Raw genomic sequence first — 16,569 nt, 5'->3', positions numbered from 1 at the left:
CCGAGGCTTGATGAAGTTCGCGTCGGACTTTTTTTGATGACTATTGTGTTGATGGCCTACCTGGTCGCTGACTGAGAAGAAGACGCCGCTGCTGCGCGTCTATAACATGGACAGACATTGAAAAGTTGGTGGTAATGTACTCCAGGCCCCACCCCTCTCTTCTCTTGGCTGTGCCCACTAGTGGTGGTGCGGGATGCTGGGTGAGGTGGAGGGGGTGGCTTTTTGTGCTTACCTCTTGATGTTCCCCATAGGGTGTACCCCATTGGCCTTGCTGCTTATTTTGCAAAGCTCAAGTTGTTTAGATGTTTGGGGGGGAGGGGGGTGGGATGGGGATGCTGGCAAGTTGGGGATGCTTCAGTGGGTGGGGGGTGGATTGACGACCTGTTTGAACGACTCAGTTAGCAGCACTGTCGCAGGCGGAATTGATACATATCTGATACAGATGTTTAGTGTTTATTGCCTTAATAGACAGATCTGTGAAACGGGCGGAGGGCTGGAAGAAGATGCTGACATGTTGGAGGTGCCTCAATGGGAGAGGGGAGGTGTGCTAGGGGAGGGGCTGGGCTGTGATCTTATACAGCCTGGCGCTGTTTGTTGGTTGTTAGATGTTCAATTCCTGAGTGGAGATGGGGGAGAGGGAGGGGGGGCTGGCGGGAACAGATGGGGCTTTTCAACAGTGCTTAACGTTGGGGGTTGTTGTTATGCTTACAGGACTAGATGGTTGGGAGACCGATTAACATCTAGATGGTATACTAGGATTGGGAGGGAGATGCGGGTGCTGTCACATAGGTTGTAAATGACTCATGCAACTGAAGCAATGTTCACTGTAATCCTCTTGATACGCAATGAAACTGCCACTTATGATGGTAACTGACGGGCTGCTTTCAAGGATATCTGTGTTGACTTGGAATATACGGGGCTTGAACGATGCCAGAAAAGGTAGAAATGTGTTAGCCTATTTGGACAGACATGGTATACAGATCGCCCTCTTACAGGAAACACACTTGAGACCCCGCACTAACCATACATTTGCTAGCAAGTGGGCGTCCCACCGCAGCTTCTCTTCATATTCTGCATATGCTAGAGGGACGGCTATTTTAATCAACAAGTCAATACCCTTTGTGTTGCTCGGGACTCTCCTGGATTCAGAGGGACGTTATGTCTTAATGTGGGGTAGGCTTGGCACGGATACGGTACAGATCGTAAATTGCTATGCTCCTAACATTGATACGCCTGATTTCTTTGCCAGACTATGGGGCAAGGTGATAGAAGTAGGCTCAATGCATGTTATATGGGGGGGAGATTTTAATGTAGCCTTGGTCCCAGGAATGGATAGATCAGAAGGCAGCCCCCTATACAATAGACGAGCGGGGGATGTGTTGAAAGGCATAATGGCGGAGGGGGGATTGATAGACAGTTGGAGATTTACTCATGCCTCACATAGAGAAGGCACGCATTAAACTACACAGTCAAGTCAGTCAAAAGTGCTTTATTCGAGTTGTTACTCATAAAAGCATAATATACACCAGAATTTTAAAAACAAATTAAATTTACAATCCAGCACATTGACGCAACACTATAGGTTACATATAAAAATACATTCGGTTAAAAAGGATTAAAACATTTGATAAAAATAATTTTCAAGATGTGAAACGCCGGAGTCTAAAAGCAATTATACAAATGCAAAAAATCAATTGATCCAGACAGAGAATAGTTAGTTATCTAGCAATCACTATCTTGATACAAGGTCATTAATAAGTAAAAGCAGTGATGTCAGATTCATGAGGACCAGTTTGTCACACAGAGAATAGTTATTTAACTAGCAGTCTCTGTCTAAATTGTCAGGCAGAGAATAGTTATTTAACTAGCAGTCTCTGCCTGAGCATCCATGCCCAACCCAGGTATTTTGCTGTAGCTATCAGGATCCAAGAAACTTGAGTCGTACAAATAATTCGCATAGCTACAGAACTACTTGATGTCCCAAGGTTCCTACACATAGGAGCTAACCATACTCGTCTTGGAATAGCATATGATCTGCATGAAAACAGAAAGTGACCCAGAGACTCATCCCCCAACCCACAAGCTGGGCAGGTGTTATTTCCACCTGAACCCCATTTAGCTGTCAATATTTTTATAGGAAGTGCACCAGCTCTCAGTTGGAATAAGAGCTTCCTATCACCTGGTTTGGAGATGATATCCCAATATGGTTCCAAGACTGGATACATTTTAGCCTCAAGAAAATGCGAAGACATGGACCCAGTGCTTGAAGCATTTAAAGTTTTAGTAGCAATCCATTCCCAAAAAATATCTTTTAAGACACGCTTAGAAGGGAAAGATGCCCCAGCAGGGTCCTGCCATAAAGAACTCAACCCTAGCTCAAACAATATAGTTTTCAATAATTTAAGCCAGCTTATCTTGTGAAAGCCATCAGCCTTGATCACATCCACAAAACCCGCGGCATAATGTGAGAGCTCAGGAGTGGTCCAGAGTCTGCGCCAATACAAGATCGGGCGTAATCTGGCCAAGTCCTTGATTTGTTTCCTTCCCAGATCGTATCGGAGAGGCAACAACGGAGTACTTTTAGGTGTACCGGTAAGAGTTCTTAAAAATTTATTTTCAGAGGCTTGCAGAGATGTAAGATTTTCAAAGCCCCACATTTCAGCGCCGTAAAGTGCAGACCCAATAGCCTTTGCTTCATATACCAATAGGGCTGGTTTAACAGGTTTGGTTAGCGACTTCCTGTGTTCAGAATTAATTGTGCCAGCTATTTGTTTGTGTCGCAGAATGGCAATATTTATATGCTGGCTCCACCTGTGGTCATCAGCTATTTGGATACCTAGGTATGTGAATGATTTAACTAACTCTAAAGGCCCACCACTCATCATAATTTTGGACTTAAAGCTACGCTGTGGCTTGAAGCTCATTAGTTTAGTTTTCGTAGTATTCACCTCCAGTCCATGTTCCCCACAAAAGTTCTCAAAAATTGTCAGAGCACGCTGTAGTCCACTAGGGGTTTTTGATAAAATTAGCGTGTCATCCGCAAACATTAGTATGGGGATTTTTAGTCCTGCAAGAGAAGGAGCATCAACATTCGCAGTTACCAATCGAGAAACTACCCCGTTTATGAACAATGTAAATAGAGTAGGAGCCATTGAGCACCCTTGTCTGACCCCTTTTTCAACACGGAAATCAGGAGTGACCATCCCGTGACCGCCCCACTGAATTTTTGCATAGTTAGACTCGTGGAGGCGCAGTATCAAGGTTAGTAACTCATCGGAAACCCCCAAGCTATGCAAGATCTGCCACAGTTTTGCACGCGGGACCAGGTCGAATGCAGCCCGCAAGTCGACAAATGCCGCGTACAGGCTACACCCCCCCAGAACCACGGTTTTCCACTGTAATAATTGGAAGCGGAACACTTGATCGATCGTGCTTGTTGCCCTTCTAAAACCTGCTTGGAATGGAGATAGGATATTAAAATCCTCAGCCCAGTCGAGCAGCCTATTGACCACCACGCGACCCACGATTTTTTGCACAGTGTCAATGAGGCTGATAGGCCTATAGTTACACGGCTGAGCTCGGTCCCCCTTCTTGTACACGGGGATAATAACTGCTCCCCTCCATGAATCAGGGACATCTGCTCCTTGAGCAATTGAATTAATAAGCAAATGTATATATTTGCACCAGCGTTCACTATCGTTTAAGAATATATCGGCGGGCACTCCATCTTGACCTGGAGCTCGCCCGCATTTTACTGCACAAATTGCAGACATAATCTCTTTATAATTAAAATTATCATCTTCAAAAAACTTCATAACCGTACTGTCCTCAACTGAGACCCGGGTATTAAAAGTGTATTGCGAACTAAAGAATTTAACCCATGCCTCCTGTGAGACATTATTACTTGGTGACTCTTCAGCTCTCTCAGAGCCCCATTTTACAATATTCCAGAATACTCTGGAATCCTTCCTGTCACTGGCCATTTTCAGTTTGCACCAGTGTTGCTCGTCCCAATCCTTCTTAGCATTAGCAATGCATACTTTATATTCTTTCCTAGCTAGAGAAACAGACACACAGTCTCGCTTCTTGATTGCCCGGCCAAGGTCGAGTCTTGCCTTCCTACAATCCGAGTTATACCATCTAGCATCTTTTCTGGTAATAACCCCCTTATTCTTATCAGGTCTTAGAAAGTGCACCTTGATCTTACCAAAGAGGGTATCATGTATTTTGACCACTTCCCCCAGATCCTTAGGAGAGGCATTAGCCAGTTCCATAGCTAGAATGGCTTGATCAGTTTCACTGTTGATAATATCAATAGCCTGCTGATTTCTCTCTACAGTGTCCCAACGTAGCCTACGCATATTGTTCTCGGGGATAATGGACGGAGGAACTAATTCTTTCGTGCAGCTAGAGTTTGATTCAGCAGGCCACCATTTGTGAGTCACACATAGGGGTTTATGGTCACTCTCAGATCTTATAATGGCTTCCATATCACAAAGGGCAGGCCACAAATGCAAACTGCAGATCACATAGTCAATTCGACTTTTGTGCCTCCCATTGTCGAAAGTTGATGAACCAATTCTATCCCTAGCTGTTCTCCCGTTCGTAGCTCTCAAGCCTTTTTCAAGACACAGTGCATTAATAGCAATAATGTCCTCTGTCCAACGGGAGACTGGTTTCAGTTGCAGTTCAGGGATGCCCCAAAAGGAATCCTCATCAGCACCAGTGAAAGCATCTCCCGCAACCAATGGCTCAAACGTCCTATTAAGGTCTCCTGCTATAACAATGTTATTTTTAATGGAGTGCTCCTCAATAAGGTCGGCCAAGGTTAATAATGTTTCAGATCGACCTTTGGAACTCCTAATATAAATATTGTAAATATCAAGTGACCCTGTTCTATCATTAGAAATCCTAATAAGCTGGATATCATTATGTCCAATAGCTATGTTTTTAACTGAGAGACTTAGTGCCTGTCGAATCCAGATAGTAAGCCCCCCCATAGGTCTACCTTCCGGACCCTTGACAGCTGACACATAAAAATTCAAATAGCTTAATACAAAAACAGGATCGCATGCCCAAGTCTCCTGGAATATACAGATTTCAAATTGGGTAACAAAACCAAGCCAGTCCCCACAATCGAGCTTGGATGTCAGACCAGCTATATTCCACGAGAGTAGGTTAGCAACCCCTGACAGACGACCCTGGTGTAATCCAGGAAAAAAGTTTGGTACACAAGCCTCACCATCTGCTTGGACTAGCGAGTTATTCAACAAATCATTGGTAAGGCAATTAACATTCTGGGTAGGTAAGCTATCCAAATTTTGATCCCCATTAGCTAGTGGTACTGGGCTTAGTTTTATAGAAAGTCAATCACAGTCATCAAGATTGGAAAAGGCTGAAAATCTATTCTCTAGATTTAGACCCCACTCTGGCTGCTTCACTTCCCTCCGCCCTTTTGTTGGGACAACTACACATTCCAACATGTGGGCTAGGTTGGATTATTGCCTTTTGTCTCGCGGGCTAAGTGTGGGTCTGGGTAAAGTGTGCCACCTGTCGAGGACTTTATCGGATCATTGTCCACTACTGGTTCAAATAAACATGCCCGGCTATGATAGGCCGAGAGCCTCCTGGCGCCTTCAACCTACAGCGCTGTTAGATGAGGTCTTTAAAACCGAACTGGGCGATGTAATCAAGGCCTTCTTTCCTAGGAATCGGGGATCTGTAGAGGATGTGGAGACGATCTGGGAGGCATTTAAGGTCACGGTCAGGGGTCACTGTATCTACAAAAGCTGTGGTGTTCTGAGAGATATTTGCGGCACCATCAGGAAACTAGAACAGGAACTGAAAGAGTTGGAGGTCAAAATGGTGCGGGAACCCCAGGGACAGCTCCATAAAGATTTTCGAGATAAACTCACACAATATGAAGAGGAGGCAGCTAGGGAAGTTAAGTTCAGGGGGAAACACTGGACTGCGAGGAGGTATTGTGAGGAAGAGAGGCCGGGGCGAACACTAGCAGGCCTCATACAAAATCCCCGATACAACACACACATACTTGAAGTCATTACACCAGAGGGCGGGAAATGCAGAGACACTGAGGGTATCCTGCGCCTATTCACATCGCATTACAGTGGATTATATCGTACACAACGATCAGGAGAAGCGCGTTTTGACGATTTCCACAGCGAGGTGGCGCTGTGCTGGCTTAACGACACCCACAGACAATTTCTTAGTGCCCCTTTAGAACTAGACGAAGTGCGGGATGCCATAATGTCATTACCGAATGGTAAAGCTCCTGGTTTGAATGGCCTCCCAGCCGAATTTTATAAATGCTACGTGGACATAATGGCGCCAGTATTGAAGGAGGTTTTTGAGGACGCACTAGAGACAGGAATATTGCCACGATCTATGCGAGAAGTGGTGATAACCTCCCTTCTGAAACCTGGGAAGGATCCATCAGACTGTGACTCTTACCGGCCACTCTCCCTTATAAACTGCGATGCGAAGATTTTAGCCAAAGTCTTGGCGACTAGGCTGTCCCTCTTGATGACCATGATAGTGCTACCAGATTAGGCCGGATTCGTGCCTGGTAGGTCTACCACCCATAACTTACGTACCCTATTACCCTATTCTAACTGATACGCACCATAGCACCAGAGGTTCCAGTTGCTGCTGTGTTTCTAGACGCCACGAAAGCGTTTGACTCGGTTGAATGGGACTATATGATAACTGTATTAAACAGGATGGGCTTTCCAAGGTTGTTTGTAGACTGGATCAGATTGCTTTACACTGAACCCACAGCTAGGGTCCTGATTAATGGAGTGGTATCAGACCCGATTTCTATCACCAGAGGCACTAGGCAGGGCTGCCCGCTCTCTCCTTTGCTATTTGCTATAGTTATTGAGCCTCTAGCGTGTCGCATCGGACAATTCCACAAACAGAGTGCATTTAAATGTTTCCAACGGCAGATTGATGTCTCCCTTTATGCGGATGATTTGACACTCTATGTTACCGATCCCCAAACTAATCTCAACCCATTACTACGGGAATTCATAGTGTTTGGACACGTGGCAGGTGTCCAGATTAATTGGAAGAAGTCACAGTTCTTTCCACTCACTCCAGCAGTGTCTCGATTTCAATTAGATTACCCTTTAGATTGGTGTAGCACGGATCTTCGTTACCTTGGCATACAAGTAGCCTTGGACAGGGAAGATACCATTAGGCTGAATTATGGCACTGCGATCACGAAATTGACTGATGATGTCACTCGTTGGCTGTCCCTGCCGTTATCTATGGCTGGAAGGGCGTCACTTATAAAAATGGTTATCCTTCCAAAGTTTTTATACCTTTTTCAGAATATACCATACTTCCCAGGGGCCTTTTTTTTTTAAAACACTAAGATCGGAACTACTGAGACTATTCTGGGGTGGTAAGCAGCCGCGACTGGCGTGGTCTGTTATCACTCAACCGTATGTTACCGGAGGGTTTGACGTGCCAGACTTCCTCGTCGATTACCTGAGCGCTCAGGCACAATACGCATACCACTGGTTTAAACCGACCCCATTTATGCCACAGCTGGCTGTCGAGGACTGGATAGCGCGACCGTTGCCCCTGACAGGAATCATACCCGCCCCCGTGGATACCATTGAAACGCCTTTCACAACGGTAACCTGCACAATGGATGCGTGGCGTCGTATCCGACAGATACTACAACTACCGATGCTTTATTACCCAGCATTACCTCTTGTATACCACCCCCAACTGACCTTGTTGCAGGAAGGGGGTTTCCAAAAGCTGTGCCGCCGATTTGGCATATACAACTGGGGAGACCTCTTCGGTGCAGGTACCTTTAAGAGTAGGGATCAGTTATTTCACGATCTTCCACTCACTCCTCTCGAACTCTTCTACTATGTCAGACTGCGGCAAGGAATGAGGAGCATTTTACCGCAGTTTCCTTAGGAGCCAGAGACAATGCTTCCCCCACATACTGTATTGACATCACCGGATGGGCGACACATCGTATCCCATATATATAGGAGCATAAGGAAACAAAAAGTAACCACGCAGAGTAGAGCCCGGGCACAATGGAGCGAAGAACTGGGGACTGACATTGATGATCAACAGTGGGCATATTGCTGTGATATCACTTCTAGCATTTCCTCTAGCTGCAGTCTCAGGATTATACATTTTAAGTTCTTGCAGAGAATATACTATACACCAGTGACAAAGCTGAGATTCCAACTAGCCAATGATGACAGGTGTTATAGGTGCAGAGCGGAGGGTGCGGGCTTCTTGCATTTGGCGTGGGACTGCCCCAGAATATCTGACTACTGGACGGAGGTTCATATAGCGCTCCAAGAGATGGTGGGCGGTGTGGTAGAGAGAGATCCCCTAGTAATGTTACTGGGTTATACGTTGAGGGTGCCCAAGCTCGTTAGGAAATTTGTCAGCATCGCCTTACTGCTAGCGAAACGTAGGGTTGCTTGTCGATGGGGGAGGGGTAGAGCCCCCAAATTTAAGGAGGGCTGAATGACATTATTCACTGTCAGGATCAAAATCAAATATACGCGGAGACACAGCCAATCCGCAGCAGGCCTAAGGATATATGGGATCCTCTACGTAGCTACCTGTTGAAATGCAACAACGAATCGGATGATGGGGAACAGGGGGACATTGACTCCTCTGCTGACAGGTAATTCATGCTACTAATCGGGTGGCTGGTTTACCTCTTGCCCATTGTTGTTGCACACTCTGAGCAAGGGTGGACACTGTGCAACAGAGGTATGTATGCGTAGACCTTTGCTGGTGAAAATTGCTCACGGCTTTGATGTGGGCTTGTTGCTGAAAACTATATAAGGATGATATAGTTCATTGTAATTCTTACTGTTGGCTGCTCTGTAAAATGTTATGAATGTCTAGTCATACGAATAATGCTGAATACGGACTCCACCCTGAAGTTACCATAGATACTACTGTACCAACGTATATGATGTGTATATTGCTGAGTCTACTGCCTGTGATATTGCACCTGTATTGTACTTGAAGAGAAATCCCAATAAATAAAGTTTAAAACAAAAAACAAAAAAAAAAACTATTCAATCTCTTAGCAAAATAAATCACATTCAAGCAGCGTCCATTCTTTGAAGTAATGCACAGCAATATTCCAGTCTACGTATCCAAGCACTCTTTGTCTGTTTTGGAATGATGATCTTTGATAAACAATGGAGTGCCCTCGCCATGTCCATTCCATCGTAGAGGTCTCCGGTATAGAGCTGCTCACACCACAGTTCAGTTCTTGTTTCTCTCACTACCACCCCTGGAACTCTTAACTTTGGCAAACACTATTCATCCAGCCCTGAGCTTTCCTTTGGCAAATACCTTTTCTCGGGTGTATTAAACCAGTTGATTTAAAGCAAATGTAATTTACAAATTCCAGAATGCATGCATTAATTAAAATCGCAGGATTAAAACCATGATGTGTGGTATACATACAGTGATCTGCAAACACTTCTTATTCTGCTCTCTTTACTCAGTAAGCTAGCGTGGTCACTCAGTAAGCTAGCGTGTCACTCAGTAAGCTTGCGTGGTCACTCAGTAAGCCAGCGTGGTCACTCAGTAAGCTAGCGAGGTCCACCTACATTTCATTTATTGGCCCAATCAAATTGCCTTGCTCTAATCCACCTGGGTCTCAGTGGCATAGGCACCATGCGCTCCCAGACCCCCCCTTGGACCTTACTTGCTATGAGGTTTTATTTGAATGATCTTGCACTATGTTTACAATTCAGCCCTTATTTCTGTGTATGATTGCACCAGCTTTCAGTGGTACAATATGGTCAGGAGTATCTCTCAGGGCCCCCTCTATCTAATGTCCAGAGAAGCATTTTTGAAACAGTTTATAAGGACAGCAAACAAAGTATTGTGATCCAAAGGGACTCATCAAAGTAAGGCCAATGCAAAGCAGCCAACAAGGATTTAGACAATGAAGCATACATCCCCCTTCATGGACAAGCACAGACTGAGTTTAGGGGAGCTAGGGAGGTGTGAGAAAAGGTCTGCCTGCAACTTTACAGCATTTTGAAGGTCCAGCGGACCCGCCACATAGGAAGCAGCAGAGTCATCCACGTTGACTAGGTCCTCACACCGTGACGATCCAGCCCCTGCTCCGGGTCTCGCGTCAATCAGGGTAAGTGAGCAGCCCCCCGGGGGCCCACCCCATAAATCGCCAGACCTCATGTTAGGAAGCACACAGAGCTGATGACAACCTCAGCAGTGCTGGGGAGGGGCTCGCCCTCAGTGACACCGCTCACTCTGCAGTCATATACCAGGATACCACATGGTCCCTTTTTTACCAGAGGCCTACCCATCTCCTCTGCTCTAACTAATCCTTCTCACCTTAATCTACATGGGAACCCAGGTCCAGCAGCCATTGAGGCACCGGCATGGTGCGGCGATCTTACCTCTCAAAGATCCAGCAGGGAATTATGCGGGTGCTACTCTGTGTGGGGGACCCGCTCTGTGTGAGGTACATGTGCAGACACTGCAACTGCTTCCCGGTTGCAGCCATTTTGGCCTCATCCATCAGTCATCCACGGGGAAAGGTGTTTGTGGGATCACCGGACATCCAAGCTATTATGTGTGTCCAAGTGTCCGGCCCAATAGAGACAGGAGTGCTCGCACCTTAGGGCTGTCAAAGCAATGATGTGCATATAATGGACCTATGACTGCCATCACCATATTCAAGTAGACCCTTGTTTGAATAAATTAGGTTGGTTCCCCAGACTGGCATTCATCGAAGAGCTGCATGCTTTGATGTTTAACGCCACAATTTGCATGAAATGATTCATTATTAAACATGAAATGTTATTTGTTAGTTTGCTGTAACATTTTATTGTGCTAGTCCTAGGTTAATATGGAATCGTTTACATTATTTACACTTATTTAATAAATTAAAATGTTTAAAATATTTTTTTAAAGAATAATTCACTTTCACAATAATCTCTATACTTTCCACTGGGAGCATCTCTGCTGCAGTGCTGGATATTTCCACCTACATGTAATAGTTACTAGTAGCAACTTTACACTTGTAAATCCTGTTGTAGGAGGCTTCGCAGCTGATTTGAGGGGTTGGAGACATGTAGGTCTACACTAAGGTGTAACTCTACACTCAGAAGTGTAGAGTTACACCTAGGTGTAGGAGTTCATAATCAAATGGATGAAAACACACATGTACATTTACGTATGTGAACTGGGCCCGTGGCCTTTCCTTCAGCCATTTTAGGACTTTCAATTCCCTCCAGACTCTAATTGTGGCGGCCCTAAGTATAGCCTACTGTGTTGCAGAAGGTAATGAGACTGCCACTCGTAAGTATTTATGTGTATGTTAAATCCTTTGGGCCTCATTTATGAGGAATTGGCATAGGGCCGCGCCACAAGTCTTCTCGGTGCACTGCCCTACTCCAATGTAAAAGGGCAGGAATGCACCATATTTATGTAATAGGGTGCATTCCTGTCCTTTTTCCCTGCGCTGGCGTACAATTTACTACCTAGCGCCAATGTAGGCATCCTTGCACCATGGTGCAAGGAAGCCTCCGTTGTAGGCAGGATTGTTTTTGTGCAGGAAAGGGCACCTTCCTGCAAAAAACAATCCAGAGATGTGTTTTCCTCTTTCTATGTTACATGGAAAGAATTTTTTTTTGGGAGAAATAACAATATTTCTCCTCGTTACGCCAGCTCTGGAGTGGTCTAAGGTTCTGCCGCTGCCCCAGGTTTACATGATTCAGTAAATCTGGGGCAGCGTCAAAATCCAGGAGCGTTGCATGGGAAAACCCACCGCAACGCCCATCGAACGCCTCCCGGGCGCTGAGTAAGGCAAAGCAATGTGGCTTTGCATCGCCTCATAGATATGAATGAGAGGCTTGCGCCAATGGAGCATCAAAAAAATTGATGTTGCTGCGGTGCAAGTCTCTTATAAATTTTATTTATTTATTTGGACATTTTTAAAGCGCCTGGTGACGCCAGAAGGCGTGTCCCCGCGCTATGGTAAGTGAACAGTTGCCATCCCCCCCTCCCCGAGGAGCTACCTGCTAAAAAGGTAAGTTTTTAATTTTTTCCTAAACAGGGCCTCTGATGGCTCAAGACGGAGGTCTGGGGGCAAGACATTCCAGCACTTGGGAGCAAGGTATCTGAAAGATCTCCCCCCCATCCGTGCCTTCCTAACTCTGGGCACCACAAGTAGTCCCGTCTGAGAGGACCGTAAATTGCGGGTAGGCTCATAGTGGGACACCAGACTCTGAAGTGGCACAGGGGCTTTGCCGCTCAGAATGCGATGGCACGTTGAGAGGGCCTTAAACTCAACTCTCTTCTCCATCGGAAGCCAATGGAGAGCTTGGAGAGCGGGTTTAGAGGGAGACCTTCTCGGGAGTCTTAGCACGAGCCGTGCTGCGGCATTTTGGAGCACCTGAAGGCGCCCCATGACCTTGCCTGAAGCCCCCAGATAAAGCAGGTTACCATAGTCTAGGCGCGAGGTGACCAGGGCGTGCACCAGCGTCCTACGAGCCGAGATGGGAAGCAGATCTAGAACCTTCCTCAGAGTTCTCAAGACACCGAAACACACCCCCGTCACCCGGCCAACCTGAGGGCCAAAGGCAAGGTCCTTATCAAGCCACATGCCAAGATTCTTGGCCTCCAGGCTGGGAGTGGGGGCCTCACCTAGGCAGGATGGCCACCATGCAGGCGACCACGCAGAAGGCCCGCCCCCCACCACGATCACCTCGGTCTTGCTGCCGTTCAGTTTTAAACAGTGTGCGGACATCCAGGCTGCAAGATCTTGCATGCAGTTCCTGAAGATGTCCGCCGCAAGGCCGGGGGAACGAGATAGGGAGACGACCAACTGCGTGTCGTCGGCGTAGGACACCAGGTGGATACCGTGGCCCTCCGCGATGGCTGCTAACGGGGAGACGTAGATATTGAATAAAGTCGGGCTCAGGGACGAACCCTGAGGTACGCCCTGGCCCAACTCGATCTCCCTCGAATAGCATTCTCCCATCCTGACTTGGAAGCACCTATCAGACAGGAAGGACTTAATCCAACCAAGCGCAGCACCTGTGACCCCTCCTTCACTCAGACACTGTAGCAAGATGGTATGTGCTACAGTGTCGAATGCTGCACTTAAGTCGAGTAGGATCAGAGCCATAGTCTGGCCCTCATCCACACCCTGTCGGAGTGCCTCCACCGCCACCAGAAGTGCAGATTCCGTTGAGTGACGGGGACGGAAGCCAAATTGTGAGTCGTGGAGTAGCGATGCCTCCTCCACGAACTGCATCAGTTGCGTATTAGCAATTTTCTCCGCTATTTTGGCCATGTAAGGCAGAAGGGAAATGGGGTGGAGATTGTCGAATTTCTCGAAATTCACATTGGCCTTTTTTTGCAGGGGGAGTACAACTGCCCGCTTCCAAGCCTTGGGGACACTCTGGGACAAGAAAGAGGAATCGAGTAGATTGCGAACATAAGGCTCAAGCACCTGCAAGCTGCCCTTAAGCCGACTAGGGGTCGTCGGGTCTCTTGGAGAGCCAGATTTAATTGACCCGCAGATGCGGATTAGCTCTTCTGTGGGCGGGGTGAGGAAGGAGGTAAATAAGCCCCTTAATGAGTATGAGAGTGTTGCCTCTTTAACCTCTGGGAAACCTCCTGCTGCAAGTTCTAAATTCTGCGTAATGTGAGTACAATTTGCTAGTAATTTGCTGCTGCTTAGTGTCGGTTGCGCATATAGGAAAGGAATATGCTTCTTTATTACGCTTGCTGTCACCCTGCATGTTGTTACAACGTGGTTGTTACAATTTACTATTCCAACTCCAGTCTGCGTGGAAGGTAGGGAAGGTGTTGGATTTTAAATCCAACACCTTCTCCCCCCTCCGCAAGTCCTTGCTACGCCTTGCGGTGTAATGGTATCCGTTGTAACGCCCGCTTTGTGATTGCATGGAGGTGACAGATTTGTAGTAAGGGCTGTTTTCCGTAATAAAGACTCTGTGAGTGGCAGGAGCAAGGGAGCTTTATATGCATATGTTAAGTACCACCACATCTCTGAGGCCCTGAATGGGTTCTCAATATGCTGAGTACGATTGAGGAAAAATGAGTTGGAAAGCTGCAATATCATGTAACGACCCAAGTGGTTTGGAAATCACAACTTCACAAAGGCAATCTGTGCATCACGCTCAAGCACTTTAGTAGAAGATAGTCCCATAGGTTCCAATGAGCTCAAATTCAAATTTGTCAAGAGGAATTTAAGCCTCAGATCTTCCACTGAGATCAGCGAGGAAGACCCCGGCATTGACTGTGAAAGAGAATTCATCATGGTAACATGGCACTGACCTTGACACACGAAGGACGAGGGCGTTTCTCCAGGGTGCACGCGGGCGGTAATGAACACAACCTTCTGATCCGCCCCAGGCTTCAGGTTCACTGTCAGAGAAAAGAAGCATTCAGATTATTAGGCTCAGTCTGCAGAATGCAAAAAAGACCATGAATATTAGAGCAATCCCCTTTTAATAAAATCGGCCATCCATTATGCATAGGCACCATGCATAATTGAAACACAAGGCCGTGTGAGCGATTCCTATTGTGAGACACTGAGCGCAAAGGTAGCAAAGGCTTCCAAACCCAAGATGGCGCCCGCATGCACAGCAAACGAGTTAGAGAGGTCAGCTTCCTTCTTTTAGAAAAGGCAAGTCAGGATGAATTAATGGGTGACGTGATTGCTCAGAAACTGTTTATGGATGTCCTACTGCTGCGCAGGAAGGAACAGTAGGGTTCCTCTCTCCTACTGAGACCAAATGCTATTTCCGCTGGCCCTAGCAATGTCTTTAGCACTGCATCAAGTGAAGAGAGAGTGCTGGCAAATGACACTAATTAACCCATTTATGACCATTTTAAATATGTCAGGCTTCTGCATATAGTATTCAAGAGGAATTCTAGATAGAGGATGCTAAGAAGCAGGCAGTTAGTCAATGGAAATTACAGAGGATGTCATTTCTACCTTAATGATTCAGGAAAGGCTTATCAGGGGATGAGAAACAGGAGATGGGAAGGCATTAAACAGCCAGTTTACTTCCAAGGGGGGCGCGAGACATCGAGTGACGTCAGTCGTGCTGGAACAATTTTCAGAGTGGGGGTGCTGTCATCGATGTTACATCTCTGAAGTCAGAGAGATTGTAAAAATTCTAAGCATCACACAAAGAGCAAGTATAGTAAATGGGCTACATACATTCAGCAGGAGAGTGGTCAGGTTGTGGTATGCACCCAGTGATGGATTTTGGAGCACAGTGTCACACATATGTTACCAAAGCATGGTGTAGTATCACACTATCATTTACATCCAATACATTTTCCATTGAAATGGCAAAACAACTCTCACTGACATGCAGTTTTACTGAAAACAATATATAGTGTACAAACAATAATGTTTAGAAATTGGGTTTCAGCCAATATTTATCATTTAGATTTTTCCAAGTAAAGTGTCTTAATTTGTTTTAATCCTATTAAAATCTTTGTTTCCATCACACCGTACAATTTAAAAACATGTGCTTCATTTGTGCTTTACTAACTGTTGACATATTTTGAAGTATTTGTACAGTTCATTTACAGGTATTTAAATATTGTGTGCTAGAAAAGAAACTGACATCCTACAGCCTTCCCTTTCACACTATTTGTACCCCAGCAATATTGCCACATATTCACATGTCCACCTCACAAATTCCACTACCTGTGCAGTCCGAGAAAAAAAAGCAAACACCAATCATCATGCTAAACGAATAAGCAACAATTTATCAGAAGACATACCCTGACATTTGACCTCTGTCTTGGAAGGCCTATCAAATGTGACAAGATACAAAAACAAAGTTAAAATGCATCTTTCCTGCTCATTTACATTCTAAACTCCAGCGTGTTTACTGAGGGGGCACTGCAGCACCCCCGCACTCCAGCTCCCAGTACCTATGAGTGACATATATACAATTTTGACAAAATGTATATTTTCCGCCTACACTCCTTTAGAAGTGTCTGGCATTTTTTTTGCAACAAATTGCAATAGTAACATTTTAATAATGGTACGCTAAACCTGGTAGTTGATATTGGGGCTGAGGCAACTGGTTCTATCCTAACCAATTACCCTCTAAAGTCTGCGTGCCCTGCGCAGGGCCCTCCATGGGGCATCTATGTCTGCGGACCACCCTACATGGTAACATCCAAGAGACTGGGTCTTTGAGTGACAGCCTGGGAAAACATTCGATCCACAACGGTCAAACATGTCTGTTCTCCACCTTTACTCAGACTAAGATCCATAATGCTCAAATTCACCATGTACAGTATTAACTGCTCGGTATAACAAGTAGAGCATGTAGTTTACATACATTGAATGATATGCTGTTTGCGTAGAAATCGACCCAAACAACTACAAAAGGCAATGTGTATAGAAGACAATGATGGAGGGATACATGGCACGAGTACGACACTTACGTTTCTCCGATGTTCGTGTTCGACCACTCAACGGCTAGCTAAAATGACTATTGTTTGTGAAAC

The 16,569-nt window shown here is 45.8% G+C and overlaps 1 protein-coding gene across 1 annotated transcript in view; it reads right to left on the bottom strand.

Moving 5' to 3' along the window:
- LOC144802665 (cytosolic carboxypeptidase 6-like) overlaps nt 1–16,196 on the bottom strand; it is a 689,851-nt gene extending 673,655 nt beyond the window's left edge. The window contains exons 1-2 of the mRNA XM_078671825.1: nt 16,160–16,196; nt 14,365–14,454 (exon numbers count right to left, since the gene is read on the bottom strand). Coding sequence (XP_078527951.1) covers nt 14,365–14,454; nt 16,160–16,196 — 127 coding nt within the window. The remainder of the gene's footprint in view (nt 1–14,364; nt 14,455–16,159) is intronic.
- Nucleotides 16,197–16,569: the final 373 nt, after the last annotated feature.

The sequence above is a fragment of the Lissotriton helveticus genome, chromosome 1_2 (assembly GCF_964261635.1).
Source record: "Lissotriton helveticus chromosome 1_2, aLisHel1.1, whole genome shotgun sequence".
NCBI lineage: Eukaryota > Metazoa > Chordata > Amphibia > Caudata > Salamandridae > Lissotriton > Lissotriton helveticus.
Note: the sequence above shows the minus strand (reverse complement) of the source record. Positions and strands in the feature narration are given on the sequence as shown.